Source organism: Balaenoptera musculus, chromosome 10, assembly GCF_009873245.2.
Source record: "Balaenoptera musculus isolate JJ_BM4_2016_0621 chromosome 10, mBalMus1.pri.v3, whole genome shotgun sequence".
NCBI classification, from domain to species: Eukaryota; Metazoa; Chordata; class Mammalia; order Artiodactyla; family Balaenopteridae; genus Balaenoptera; species Balaenoptera musculus.
In genome coordinates, this window is record NC_045794.1 from 10,321,958 (window position 1) to 10,336,170 (window position 14,213).

General features: G+C 42.8%; 1 protein-coding gene across 3 annotated transcripts in view; it reads left to right on the forward strand.

Annotated features, from left to right (window-relative positions):
* APOLD1 (apolipoprotein L domain containing 1) overlaps positions 1–13,908 on the forward strand; it is a 50,331-nt gene extending 36,423 nt beyond the window's left edge. Inside the window, exons 1-2 of one of the 3 annotated variants that reach the window (XM_036866548.1) lie at positions 8,786–8,882; positions 9,903–13,908. In XM_036866548.1, coding sequence (XP_036722443.1) covers positions 10,134–10,874 — 741 coding nt within the window. In that variant the 5' untranslated portion in view covers positions 8,786–8,882; positions 9,903–10,133 and the 3' untranslated portion in view covers positions 10,875–13,908. Of the gene's footprint in view, positions 1–8,785; positions 8,883–9,902 lie in introns of those variants that run through there. The other 2 variants (XM_036866546.1, XM_036866549.1) reach the window with 2 other exon arrangements.
* The last annotated feature ends 305 nt before the right edge of the window (positions 13,909–14,213 follow it).

A 14,213-nucleotide genomic window follows, 5' to 3' on the forward strand; every position in this document is an offset into this window, starting at 1 on the left:
CTACAAAAATACTCACCAAGAGTTTGCACACACAAACACATACCCACACACAAGGATGGTGGCTGAACCATTGTTTGTAATAAACAATGCAATTGGAAATATGATAAATGTCCATCAATAAAAGAACGGTTAAATAAATCATGACCTGTCCATAGGATGAGTGACAGCTACGTGTATCACCTTAGAAAAATGTTTGTATAAGAGAGGGTCCCAGGAGGAAACAGAACTCACCCCCAGATGGGTCAAAGGAAGAAATTTTAAGGAACGGTTTACTTACAAAGGTTGAGCAGTGTTAAGCAAACAAAGAAGGGATAAGGACGTACCTACAGACTAGCAATAGTGGAAAGCTATTACCGTTCTAGGGCTTAAGAGAGGCCTTAAGGTACATAAGAGAGGACATAAATACCAGAAACAGATTCACAGACATAGAGAACAGACTTGTGGTTGCCAAGGGGGAGGGGGGAGAGGGAGGGAAGGACTGGGAGTTTGGGATTAGCAGATGTAAACTATTATATATAGGATGGATAAACAACAAGGTCCTACTGTATAGCACAGGGAACTGTATTCAATATCCTGTGATAAACCATAATGGAAAAGAATATTAAAAAAAGAATGTCTAGGGCTTCCCTGGTGGTGCAGTAGTTAAGAATCTGCCTGCCAATGCAGGGGACACGGGTTCGAGCCCTGGTCCAGGAGGATACCACATGCCGTGGAGGAGCAACTAAGCCCGTGCGCCGCAACTACTGAGCCTGCGTTCTAGAGCCCTCGAGCCCCAACTGCTGAGCCCATGTGCCACAACTACTGAAGACCATGCTCCTAGAGCCCGTGCTCTGCAACAAGAGAAGCCACCACAATGAGAAGCCCACACACCGCAATGAAGAGTAGCCCCCGCTCACCGCAGCTAGAGAAAAGCCCACGCGCAGCAACGAAGACCCAATGAAGCCAAAATAAATAAGTAAATAAATAAAAATTAAAAGTAAATAAATAAAAGGCTACAAGGTCATCAGAAATCACAAATAGTCACTGGTTTGGGAAAAGGTACCAATAACTTATATTTGCACCCAAATTTCTAGATCTCAAAAGGATTCCACATTCAATTTCTAATTTAATCACGAAAACTCTGTAAAGTCAATTGAGGCTCAGGGAGGTTAAGTGATTTGCCTAAAGTCACACAGGAACCACAGACTCAGGATTCAAACCCCGTGTTTTCACTGTATACATAGAGGTCTACCTTATAGGAATCTGCTTTCCCTCTTTTTCAAAGGTGGTTTAAACTTTGTTCTTTTAGCATAGAAAGTAAAGGCAGAAATAATTTTTAAAGTGCTAAATTTTTAGGGGAAAAGTAGATTACAAAAAGTTATTTTCTCATCTAACTCAAAAGCAAATAGAGTCGAAAACCCACTATAGTAACCATTTATTTTAAAAAAAGCAAAAAGTAGAACATGAACAATCAACTTTCAGGGTGTTGGAATATACACCTTTGCTTCACTATGATGTTTAATGTGAAATGACTGAATTCTTCTTACTAAAAATAGGCTTTAAACAAAGTTAAAAAAGAAAACCAATATCTAACATTCTCTTGTCTATAGGAGACATGCTAAAAATGAAACTATTCAAATATCTGAGATTTGAGGGAGCACTTAAGATTTATTATGCTTCTCTACATACAGAGCAAGCAGGTGTTATAATCCAGGTTGCAATGATTGTTGCATATGTCTGAGAACTTGGGAGAAAATGAGTAAGCCTGGGAAAGGAAGAGACAAAGGTAATTGTTTCCCAGTGTCCTGAGAGATAAGAGAACCTTTACGGCTATCGAAGGGATGTGGGCTCAGCTGCAGTCTTTCTGGCACCAGAGGAAAAGGCATGTGGTAAAGATGTTACTATAATAGGGCCCATGGGGCCAACGCTTCTATATTAATGATGTAATGTGTGTTTCACCCACATGATCCCAGGTGTTCTGTGCAGGTGTGCACACCTGTGGACCAGAAAGTGGAACAAACTTAAACTGGCTTCAGTTGATCACATTAGGGAGGCTGGGGCAATTGAAGAGCTCCCAGTGTCAGATTTGTCCAGAAGAACAAGCAAGATTTTCCAGGAAGAGGCAATTATGATAGATTCTCTCTTTAAAAGTAAAAATCCTATTATCAAGCAGTGATTTTCAAAATTATATTATATTGAATTAAAAACAGGTAAACTGATCAGTAAAATAGAATAGAGTTTCTAGAAGTAGATGTAAACAACAGTAACAAATCAATAAAAGACAAAGACAGCAATAACACATCTATAGAAAAGCATATTACTATTTTATAAAAGTGATCATTCTGGGCAAGAATAGCTTAACTCCCACCATGTACTATAATAAACTCCAGGTGGGTCAAATTAGATAAAAAACAAAGATGTTTTCTTTTTCTTTTTTTCCTCCAGGCATCAGTTTCCCTCTCCCTAATACACCACCCCAACCATAATTTCCTAGTGTGAATTTTTTTCTGTCTGACTATATGTAGTGTTGGTGGGAGGGTAAAGTTCTGTTACTATTTTCCATTTGGAAGCTGAAGGTGATTTACCCTTTCTCTAACCACCCAGTACAGCCAGGGGATGGGCCCTTGACCTAAGCTCAGCCAATCCAGTGGTCACTCCTAGAACTTTGGTTCTGATGCAAGGACAAGAAAGAACAGTGGTTGGTCAGTGACACCCGAACAGGTCATTCCAACTACAGAACAGCTGCTGTTCTTCCAGCTCTGGTACTCCAGAGCTCCTTGGTCCTTTCCCAATCTCAAGCATATTCCCTCAGACTCACAGCAATAGTTTGTTTATACTGGCCAGGGTGAGATTCTTTCCATACCCATGTGGAGACTGCAATTCCAAAGAAATAACTGATGAAGGAAAAGACAACATGAAATGGTTGGTGGTGTCACAGTTCATCTCGGCATATCTCCTTTACGAGGAAAGCACTCTGGTAGATGGTCTGATGGTTTGCATTTCTTCCTCTTGCCTCCTCCTACGGGAAAGGTATACTTCTCTAACCCATTGACCTTGTCTTGGCCATGTGACTTGACTGACCAATAGAATGTAAGTGGATATGATGGGTATCATGTCTGAGCAGAAGCTTTAAGAATGATTTGCCAAATTTTGCTTCCAAAATATATATTTTACATTATCCATTCTGTTCTTCTACCAACACTGTCCAAACACATGCTGATCTTGTTCATCTACATCAACAGCCTTCTAACTATCTCCTGGCTTTTAGCTGTGTGCCTCTGAAATCCACCCTTCACACATCTGTCAGTGATGTCAAATCTAACCTTAGCCACAGATTAAAAGCCTTCGATAGTTTCCTCTCCCCGACATGGCATTTGAGAGCCATCATGACTTGTCTCCTACCTATCCCTTCAGCCTCATCCCTGGACATCCCCAGCTTCCCACTTTATGCTGAGCAATAGGAAACTGCCTAAAGCATGCCGAACACTGCACCATGCCTTTGTCCATTCTGTTCTCTTAGCTTGCCCTCTTCTTCCTCCTAATTCTTGTCCAAATAATCACTTCTGTTCAACTCTCAAGGTTCAGCTCAATATCAGTGCTTCTAGAAGGTTGTACCCAGTGCTTTGTAGGCATGCACTTTCCCTGTGCTTCCTTGGTGGATACACCCCTGGCACTTTCCACATGGTATTGAAATTATTTGTTCGGTATCCTTCTTTCCAATGATTGCCTCCATTCTGGATGGCAGGCATGATATCTTATTCAGCTCCTTGTCCTCAGAATCTAGCATGATGTCTGGCACATGTAGGTATTCAATACATGTTTATGGAGCTGAAATAAACCAAAAAAATTAACCATGAGTATAAGAAAACTGTGAGTAGTGTCATAGTAGCTGGGATTCTTACAAAGCTAAAAACATTATAAATTGGTTCTTCTGGAAAGCAGTATGACAACATACAACAAAAACCATGAAAATGTTCATTCTCCTTCACTTGGTATTTTCCTGTTTGTGAATACTCCCCAAAGAAATAATCCAAACAGGGAAAATTTACGCAGATGTTCCCGGCAACTCTAGTTAAAATAGTGAAAAAAACTGGAAGCAATCCAAGTGTCTAATAGGGAAATGACTAAGCAAACAATGGGATTATAACATAGCTATTAAAAATGACAGGGGTGAGGACGATGGCATCATGGAGAAGTGTGTATCTGCAGGAATGTTAAATGGAAAAGAGAACACAGACCAGTGTTTAAACACTAGTGGTTAAGGATGTGTGGGTACGTTAACGAAGATCAGAGGCCAATTTGGAGAAATGAAAATGGATGGCGTTCAATATTCACTGGGTCTTTTCTTTCCTGTGCAGCTCCATGAGTTTATGACAATAATAGTTGAGATCTCATGCAACATAGATATCTTGCAGAATAAGGGCTCTAGGGACTTCCCTGGTGGCGCAGTGGTTAAGAATCCGCCTGCCAGTGCAGGGGACATAGGTTCGAGGCCTGGTCCGCGAAGATCCCACATGCCGCAGAGCAACTAAGCCCGTGCGCCACAACTACTGAGCCTGCGCTCTAGAGCCCGTGAGCCACAACTACTGAGCCCGTGTGCCATAACTACTGAAGCCCGTGTGCCCAGAGCCCGTGCTCCACAACGAGAGAAGCCACTGCAATAAGCCCGTGCACCGCAATGAAGAGCAGCCCCCACTCCAGCGAAGACCCAACACAGCCCAAAATAAATAAATAAATAAATTTTAAAAAAAGAGAATAAGAGCTCTAAATTTCCTACCAGGTTCATCAAATTATTATGAAAATAATGACATTTCTTCAAGAGAACAAAATACCTTAATTCAACAAGCAAATGTGAGTTTAACTATGCGCTAGAGCACTTACATGCTCATGAAACTTACAAAAAACCTGGGCAAAGATCCTCAGGTGGATGTGTTATTATTTTAACTTATTTTTGTTTATTTGGGACTGTACACATTAGGCCCTAGTACAAAAGAAACTCTGAAAGACCTTTGGCCTGAATCTCACATTCACAAATTGTCTCAATTTTACACTTTTGATATTGTCTCCAAAAAGGGTTCTACATACAGTCACTGAGATATACTGAGAAAGGTTAAAAGGAAAAAGCCATCATCACATCACTTTAAACGTGTGTCACACTGCCAATGTAGTGCACTGTTTTATAAATCGGTGATTATCTTGTGAATAGCAAAATACTGACATTGTAAGATATATTACATTGCAATTAAATGAAATAAACCACACATTTTTATATCTTGTTTTAAAATTTCTTCTTTTTTATTTTATTTTTTATTGAAGTATAGTAGATTTACAATGTTGTGTTAATTTCTGCTGTAGCAACCTGGATGGATTGTCATACTAAGTAAGTCAGACAGAGAAAAACAAATACCGTATGATCTCGCTTATATGTGGAATCTTAAAAAATGGTACAAATGAACTTATTTACAAAACAGAAATAGAGGCTCAAGAGGGAAGGGATATGGGGATATATGTATACATATAGCTGATTCACTTTGTTGTACAGCAGAAACTAACAACATTGTAAAGCAAGTATACTCCAATAAAGATGTGAAAAAGAAAAACACAGAAATAGAGTCACAGGTGTAGAAAACAAATTTATGGTTACCAAGGGGGAAGCGGGGGAGGGATAAATTGGGAGATTGGGATTGACATATATACACTGCTACATATAAAATAGATAACTAATAAGAACCTACTGTATGGCACAGGGAACTCTACTCAATACTCTGTAATGACCTATATGGGAAAAGAATCTAAAAAAGAGTGGATATATGTATATGTATAACTGATTCACTTTGCTGTACAGCAGAAACTGACACAACATTGTAAATCAACTATACTCCAATAAAAATTAATTTAAAAAATTTCTGCTGTACAGCAAAGTGATTCAGTTATACATATATACATTCTTTTCTTTAATATTCTTTTCCATTATGGTTTATCATAGGATACTGAATATAGTTCTCTGTCCTATACAGTAGGACCTTGTTGTTTATAAAATTTCTTCTTTTTTAAAAAAATTCACTGAGACCCTTAAAAAATGGAGGTGGCCCAGGCCTCTCTAGATCTCTGGGAGGCCCAGAAAGTAATTATCACTTTATCTTTAAAATGTGATAGTTTTAACTAGGGGCCCCAAACTAATGGGTTGTTAATAACTTAACTATATAAACACCTAACTTACAAACTGCTATCTACTAGCTGTACGTACTGTTTCTGCTGCCATGTAACCAGTGGTCAGAAAAGTCACTGCTTTTACAGAGGTGGTTCACAGCCCTGGTGGCAGGTCAGAATCACCTGTTTTTTCAGACCCCACTCCAGGACCTAGGTTCTCCAGGGCTGAAGTCTAGAGATTCCTATGCTTAAAAAGCTTTCTTCCTTTTTTCTTTCCTGCACTGCATTTCCTTACAGTTCCAGGACTCAGAATTCAAGCTAGTACTGTTAACCGTATGGCTTAGCTGCATCATAGGTTTAACAGACCTGAAGGCTAATCTGAAGGTCAATCACCATTTTCAATGGAACCTCTCCGGGGTGATGTGTTATAAGGGCCCAAAAAACAATTTAGAAAAGAAGTTTGAGGGTGCGGTCCACAGATTTTGGGAGGAACTGCCTATATAACACTTTTGATCAAAATACCTTCAATTATTCCTCAAATTTCTTATTGTGCTTAAATATATGAAAGTAAATAAATACTGAATCTAAGTGTTATGTTCAAGTGTCCATTCTTAGAAATGATGTGAAGTAGCAGGTTTTTTTTTTTTTTTAAGGGACGGGGCCTGAGGCGGGACCGAGCGTGACCTCGAGGAGCGGGGGCGGGATGGAGGAGTCTTTTTTTTTTTTTAATTTATTTTTATTTATTTATGGCTGTGCTGGGTCTTCGTTCCCGCGCGAGGGCATTCTCCAGTTGTGGCAAGCGGGGGCCACTCCTCATCGCGGTGCGCGGGCCTCTCACTTTCGCGGCCTCTCCTGTTGCGGAGCACAGGCTCCAGACGCGCAGGCTTAGCAATTGTGGCTCACGGGCCCAGTTGCTCCACGGCATGTGGGATCCTCCCAGACCAGGGCTCGAACCCGTGTACCCTGCACCGGCAGGCAGACTCTCAACCACTGCGCCACCAGGGAAGCACCAGTAGCAGGTTTTTATAAGCAGTAAAACTGCAACAAGCCCAAACTGTCAAATGACTGAATTCTTTTTGCTTCATAAAAACACAAACCTGAAGAATATGGGTTTATAACACAGAGAAAAACAAATTCCAGGATGTGGGCTGAGGTCAGTACACACGCTGTCCATTCTCCTGTACCTTCTCCTCTTCTTCCTAGTTCTGTACTATGATTACTGATACTCTGGAGGTGATGACCCTCTCTGTGTCCCAGCAACATTTGCCATCCATGAAATAAAGATTTATTTGTGCTCATCTAAACCCAAAACACACAAGAAAATGTCCAGGGCAGTTAGAGGAGCATATGGGAACTGAGAATCAGGGTTACATTGTCTCACTTCCTGCCTACCCTACTCCCCATTCACCCTACCTTACATTCCCTTTGGAGTGATTATGTCTATGGGGTCAGAGGAAGACATTTTCCTACTTCTTACCTCAAAAGTGCAGAAAGACACTGCAGGCATCTGACTCAGGGTTATGTTTATCCTTTGAGGAGCTGTGACCAGAATATTTGGACTTGGATCAAATTCAGAAAAGTCAAGTTCAAAAGGACCATGATTGTGAGTAGCAGCAAATGGCATGGTGTTGATCAATACAATGTCTAGTTATAATGGTGGCGGATTTAATTGTGTTCCAGAAAGATATGGCTGTTAAGGCTTTCCAGATGAACCAGAGAGCTGAGACAATAATTATTTAAGTTTAAATCCACTTTGGCCTTCCTTATTTGAAGGTAAGAGTGTTAGAAGAAGGATGCTATATCTGGGCCCTGTGGTAGGAAGCTTCCAGGCTGAACTGCCACCACCTATGTGATTGCCCCAGAAAGCATCCACAGATGCTATACACGTTTTCCTCTCCCGAATGATCCAGAAAATTGCCCTTCAGCCCGTGCTTCATTACGTGGGGTAGAAGGCATTCATATAACTATTGCCTGGGCTACAATTGCTGCTTCAGATGAAAACCCAGGAAGCCGAATCCCTGCTGCTGTTGAAAGTGTATAATTAGCTCCTTGTGCAGCCTGACCCCACTGATTCTTCTGACGCATTTGGCTTGAGGTGTGCCCTTTCTGGGACCTCCAATATCTACTCCACAGCTGGAGATGCCCCAAACTGCACGCAGCACTTCCTGTGGGCGTGGTTTTGCATCCTGAGGGCTGCGCGGCGCAGAGTGAATCACGTGTTTCAAACGCTCACAGATTCACGGTGCTTCTTTTAAAATACAGGAGTGGGTTGTGAGTGGCTCTGTTAGACATAAGAGAATCCCCTCCTTCCTTTTTCTTTTTAAAAAGTGATTTTGTAATGGAGGCCTCTCAAGAAACACTATAATTGGTCAGCCTGGGGTGCGTTAGATGTCCTACCAGATAACGTCATTAGCTATTCTCAGGAGAGGAAAGGCAGGGTACGCCCCCTGGGACAATGACAACACTTGTTTCAAGTTGGGGAAGAGCCTGTGGTTCTCTTCCTGCGTGTGGGGGAAAGCGGACACACAATGTTCATTTCCTAAATACGGGATGTGCTGTGAGGCTGGTGTGTCATTTTCCACCATGTCACATCCTTCTGGATGAAGGCAGCAGGGGCCAGGACAGGAAATGGCAAATTCTCAGAATGAGACAAGGCTTTCCCAGGGCAGTCATTGGCTCTCTGGAACTATAAGGCATGCTCATCCAGAAACAGCCTGAGATTTTTCTTTCCCGGAGAGAGCCCGAAGTGAATGGTAAGTGGGGAGGCCAGAGGGATGCTGTCTGAAAAAGAGCCATTGGACTTGTAATACTGGGGTTATATCCTTGGTCGATTATATATCTTGAGTAACTTTGTCTCATTTTGCTCAGAGGTGTCTTCATCTGTAAATTTGTCAGTGGTGGGTGGAATTATGGAGGCATGCAAATAAAGCTAAGACTTAGGAGTCAGGAGACCAAGATTCTAGACTGGGCTCTGAAGAATCAGCTGCATCTAGAATGTGTCTGTGTTTCGATTTCCTCATCTTCCAGTTGAGAATAATGATTTCTGCCCTGATATCTCACAGTAGTGAAATCTTCCATTTCTGTGGCTTCTGTGCCTCTTCCGAGAAGTTCCTGATAATAAGGAGTACAGTGGATATGAAGGGAGGGATTTTTGGCAACTAGGAAGGATGTACTTTTACCCAGGATGTACAGTTCTCTCTGTCAGTCATCTTCGATTGGCTTCATTTCAACTTGGTACAGGTAGCCCTCAGTGACTTGTTAAAAAAATTTTTGGCCACTTTAAAAATCGTTCCTCACTTTTAAAGGAAGCTTTCATAATAAAGGGACATAGTGGTGTGAATTTAATGTAATTTATTTTTAATTAAGCACGCATCAAAGAATGAAATTTCTGAAGACCCGATGAGCTCTAATTAGAAGAAGTGGCGCAAACCACATCTTAGGCTTGATTCTAAGATAAGAGCCGGGGGAAAAAAACAAGCAGAAGAGTTGCTTCAGGCGAGCATCTAACTTAGAAAGATTAGCTTCCTTACATTTGATAGACAGTATGATTTTTGAGTTTTTGGTGGCTTGTGTTTTTCACTCATCAGAGAGGAAAAAAAAAAACCCAACCCTTTTGCAATAAGAGTATTGCAAAACTCTTAGGATCCCAGTCTTCATGTAAGGAAAGGGCCTTGTAAAGGGGTACTACATACGGCTTGCAAAGTGTCACCTTTCAGAGAAGAGGCCTCAATATTGCGGTAGACTTCTAATACCACCACTCCCTTATTTAACAGATAAGAAAATCCATCCTTGGCGTACCCTGGGAGAAAAAGCGGACAAGAGCATTATTCCTATTGGCTTACTCGGATTTAAGGTCCTGAGAACTGGAGGACTTGTCCCAGATTATAGAACGGGTCTTTGAGAACTTGACACATGACTCACTGGAAAATGACCCGTTTCCCCTTGGGTGGAAGCAGCTGTTGTGCTTGACTCCGGGCTAATCGCGTGTCGTGTCCCCGCAGGGCATGGAGGGGCCGGAGGCCCGGGAGCTGCAGGGCGCCGACGCGCTGCGCCGCTTCCAGGGCCTGTTGCTGGACCGCCGCGGCATGCTGCACGGGCAGCTGCTGCGCCTGCGCGAGGTGGCCCGGCGCCTCGAGCGCCTCCGCCGGCGTTCCCTGGCGGCCAACGTGGCGGGCAGCTCGCTGAGCGCGGCGGGCGCGGTCGCAGCCATCGTGGGACTCTCGCTCAGCCCCGTCACCCTGGGGGTCTCTCTGCTGGCGTCGGCCGTGGGGCTGGGGGTGGCCACCGCCGGAGGGGCCGTCACCATCACGTCCGACCTCTCCCTGATCTTCTGCAACTCCCGGGAGCTGCGGCGGGTGCAGGAGATCGCGACCACCTGCCAGGACCAGATGCGCGAGATCCTGAGCTGCCTCGACTTCTTCCTTCGCGGGCAGGGCCGCGGGGACCGCCAGCTGCTGCAGAGCGGGAGGAACGCCTCCATCGCGCTGTACAACTCGGTCTACTTCATCGTCTTCTTTGGCTCCCGCGGTTTCCTCATCCCCAGGCGGGCCGAGGGTGCCACCAGGATTAGCCAGGCCGTGCTGAAGGCCAAGATCCAGAAACTGGCCGAGAGCCTGGAGTCCTGCACCGGGGCTCTGGACGAGCTCAGCGAGCAACTGGAGTCCAGAGTCCAGCTCTACACGAAGAGCAGCCGTAGCCACGACCTCAAGATCTCTGCTAACCAGTCCGCTGGGCTATTTTTCTGAGAATATCTTTTCCCCCTAATGACCGAGGCTAGAAACCATCCCCATGGGATGCTCCAGATTTGTAGCTCCCTCAGGAAAACACCAAGTTGGGTTAGGAGCTGAATGCAAAGGATGAGAAAAACTGTTTTTCAAGTGAGGGATGGGGATGTGTCCTCCCAACCCTTTTCCCATCACTGTGACATCCTGCCTGGGGCTGAGGGCTAGGGACTTTTTACCTGCCTGATCCTGGTGGGATATGTGACGTGAAAACTATTTTTCCTTTATCATCACCGTTCAGTCTTCACACCGCTGGGCACTCCTGATTTAAAGGTGTTGCAGCATCCCTGTCCCAGCCCCGGTGGGTGGTTTGAGCCGAGGCTGGAGAGGGTTGCAGACATCGCCACCCTTTGGGTCTTCTCCAAGCCCCACTAGGCTTTGAAGTCCTCAAAATACCTCTAAGAGGAGACACTAGCTTTAAAACCTCTCTGCCAGAGTTTCTGAGTACAAAGAAATCCAGAATCCAGAGCAAATCAGACCCTCTCAGAACTGTGTAGGAGGATTCAGAACCCAAGAGAGGCACCTCCCACTAACATGCATCCCCTCCCCTCTCAGCGTGCCCACTCATAGATCCAGCCTGGGGATGGAGTGGACCTTCCTGGGTATCTTCATATCCAGACCTCCAAGGTACTCTGAGAGGGGAAACCAACCGAACGATCACCTAAGTCCCGCCCCCTTGCAGAAGAAACTGAGGCCAAGGAAGAGGAAATGACTAACAGCTTCATTTACTGACATCATAGCATAGAGAAGGAAGCAATGACTTTTGAGTTAGTCCTGGGTTTACTGTCTGAGACTTGGCTCACTGGTCTGTAAAATGGATGCTAAAACCTCACCCTGTTGGGAGGTATTAAGTGAGATAAAGTGCCAAGCACAGTGTCTGGGTCACAAAGTGTGGCCCCTGGGCTGGCAGCATCACCTGGGGACTTGTTAGAAAGGCAAGTTCTTGGCCTCAACTCTAGACATAAGGAGTCAGAAATTCTGGAGGTGGGGCGCAGCAACCTGTGTTTAAACAAGCTCTTGGGGTGATTTGATGCCTGATAAGGTTTGAAAACCGCTGCAAGGGATGTTGGTTTCTGATCCTCTGATGAGCTTTCACGAAGTCTATAGCCTCTCTGGGCTCCGTGGTCTTCACAGTCATTCACAAAAAGTCAAGGACAGTGTCCCAGAAATAAAAGAAAGAAGGTGCGTGGGGACGACTGTGTCGATGCTTCCTGGGGCAATTTCCTACCGGGTGAACTAAGGGATGTAACAGAATCAGCCCTTTAGAGGGCAGTGTTGCCCACTCGTTGTAAAAACTGGTACAGAAAGGAATGTGAATTTAATGGAAATTGACCTTTATTACCTTCTCTGAAAACCTCCAGACCATTTTTTAATTATTTATTTTAAGTTTCTTATTTAATTACTGTTTATTATTAACATTTAATTTTATTTAACCACAACATTAGAAAATAATAGGAATAGCAAGTTTCTGAATGGGAGACTACTGGGGTTCTTTTCGGGAGATGAAGTTGAGTTTGCCTTTCTAAGGTGGGCCATGAGCTGAAAATAGCATTGCTTTCCTTGAATAAGTCTCTCTCCTTCAGAGGGGAATTTTCCCCCCCAGTGTTTTAAATGATCCTTTTAAGTAAATGTGGGAAGTTCTGAATAGAGAGACCAGGAGCTGAATTTAAGCTTATAAATGGAGACTTGACTTGTCAATATAGAGATGATGCAAGCATATCTATCCTGAAGGTACAAGACTTTGCCAGCAGTTAACACTTGACCTGAAAAGCCTTCCCTATTTAGTTCAGGGGGAAAAAAACCAATTAGAGGCATATGAAGGAAGCACTTGGAAGCCTGATGTCCTGTGAAGTTGGGTTTTATGGGCGTTAGACAAATTAGCTTGTGTTATGACGGTGATGTGTTATATTTTCACTTTGGGAGCTGTAAGAAATCTGTAAGCTGTCTCTTAGAAAATACTTCCAATTTCTTCAGTTTCCATTCCTACAAATGTATTGTTGAAAAGTCTTTGGGACCACACGCACAAAAACACTTGGCTGTATTATTTAATTATCTAATATGCTTTAAATTTACCCAGTTGACCCCCATGCTTCCCAATGATGGCAGGGTGTCTGAGGAAGTGTAATTTCAGTGCTGGGGAGAGGGGTTGATGTTTCTATATTTTTGTTTTTCCTATAAATGGCAATGGATCTGTATCCTGGTTTATTCTGAAGTTGGTACCAGTTGTTTTTTTTAAACTGGTGTCATTTCCTAGATTGCCTTGCACAGATGCATTTTAGATGACCAGAATGTACTTCACAGGTTTGTGTTATGTTATAAAGGTACACTCACTGCCTAACCTCATCTTTTATTAATGCTTAAGTTTGAATTATATTCTTCCAGTGCCTGAGCTGTTCCCTAGAAATAAACTGGGCACTTTTGGAAGCCCCAGCCTCAGCAGCAGCAGCAACCATTTCATATTATTAGGGTATTTTGCATGTATCAAAGTCTTAAACTTTTGAAGTTATAATTTCAGTGACCCACTGTACATCTAAGGCAGGGTGTCTACTTTGGAACAATACTTTGCACGTTATAGGAGCTCAGTAAATGCATTTGAATAATTTAATGAACTGCTTAACCATATTAAGAGGAATTTGTTGATAATGAAAGAGCATCTATCCTCTTATGTGTCTGTTATAAAGTTGGAAACCTCTACCAGGATTTAAGTGAAGTTCAGTTAAATGGATCCTAGAGACGAGCATTTTCTTTATTTCTTTTGTGGGAATGTGAATAAGGCTTTTCCTTAAGGTCTTCGTTCTATAAAACAGATTGAAATGGTATGTTGTAAAGGGAAGAAGATAAAGGGGTATTTAGATTACAAGCGTACTTCAGAAAAATATCCGAGTTTGAAAAATAAATATGTTCGTATTGAAGGTTTAAGTGCTTCTGCTGGTTTCTGGGGTTTACAATCATTTGGATTGTTTTCTTTCACAATAAAGGAGATTCATTTGGTTCTGCATTTCAAGGATTCAATAAAACTACATTCTACTCTATTAAAAAGATAATCCTTAGCAGACATTTCTGATTCTAATCACTTTGATGCATTTGTCCTCAGGCACCTGTCATTTCCAATGTGGTAAATGTCAAAGTCAAAAGTATTTACTGGGAGAAAAAAGAGAGAGAAGAGTGGTGTAGAAGGCACTCTAGATCAGATATGTCAAACAATTTGTCAACTTGATATATTTCTCACTCAAAGCCTTGGCGTGAAAAGAAAGTAGAAGGAATGGAGATGTTGAGAGAAAGACATTGTGCAGAGATAAATGG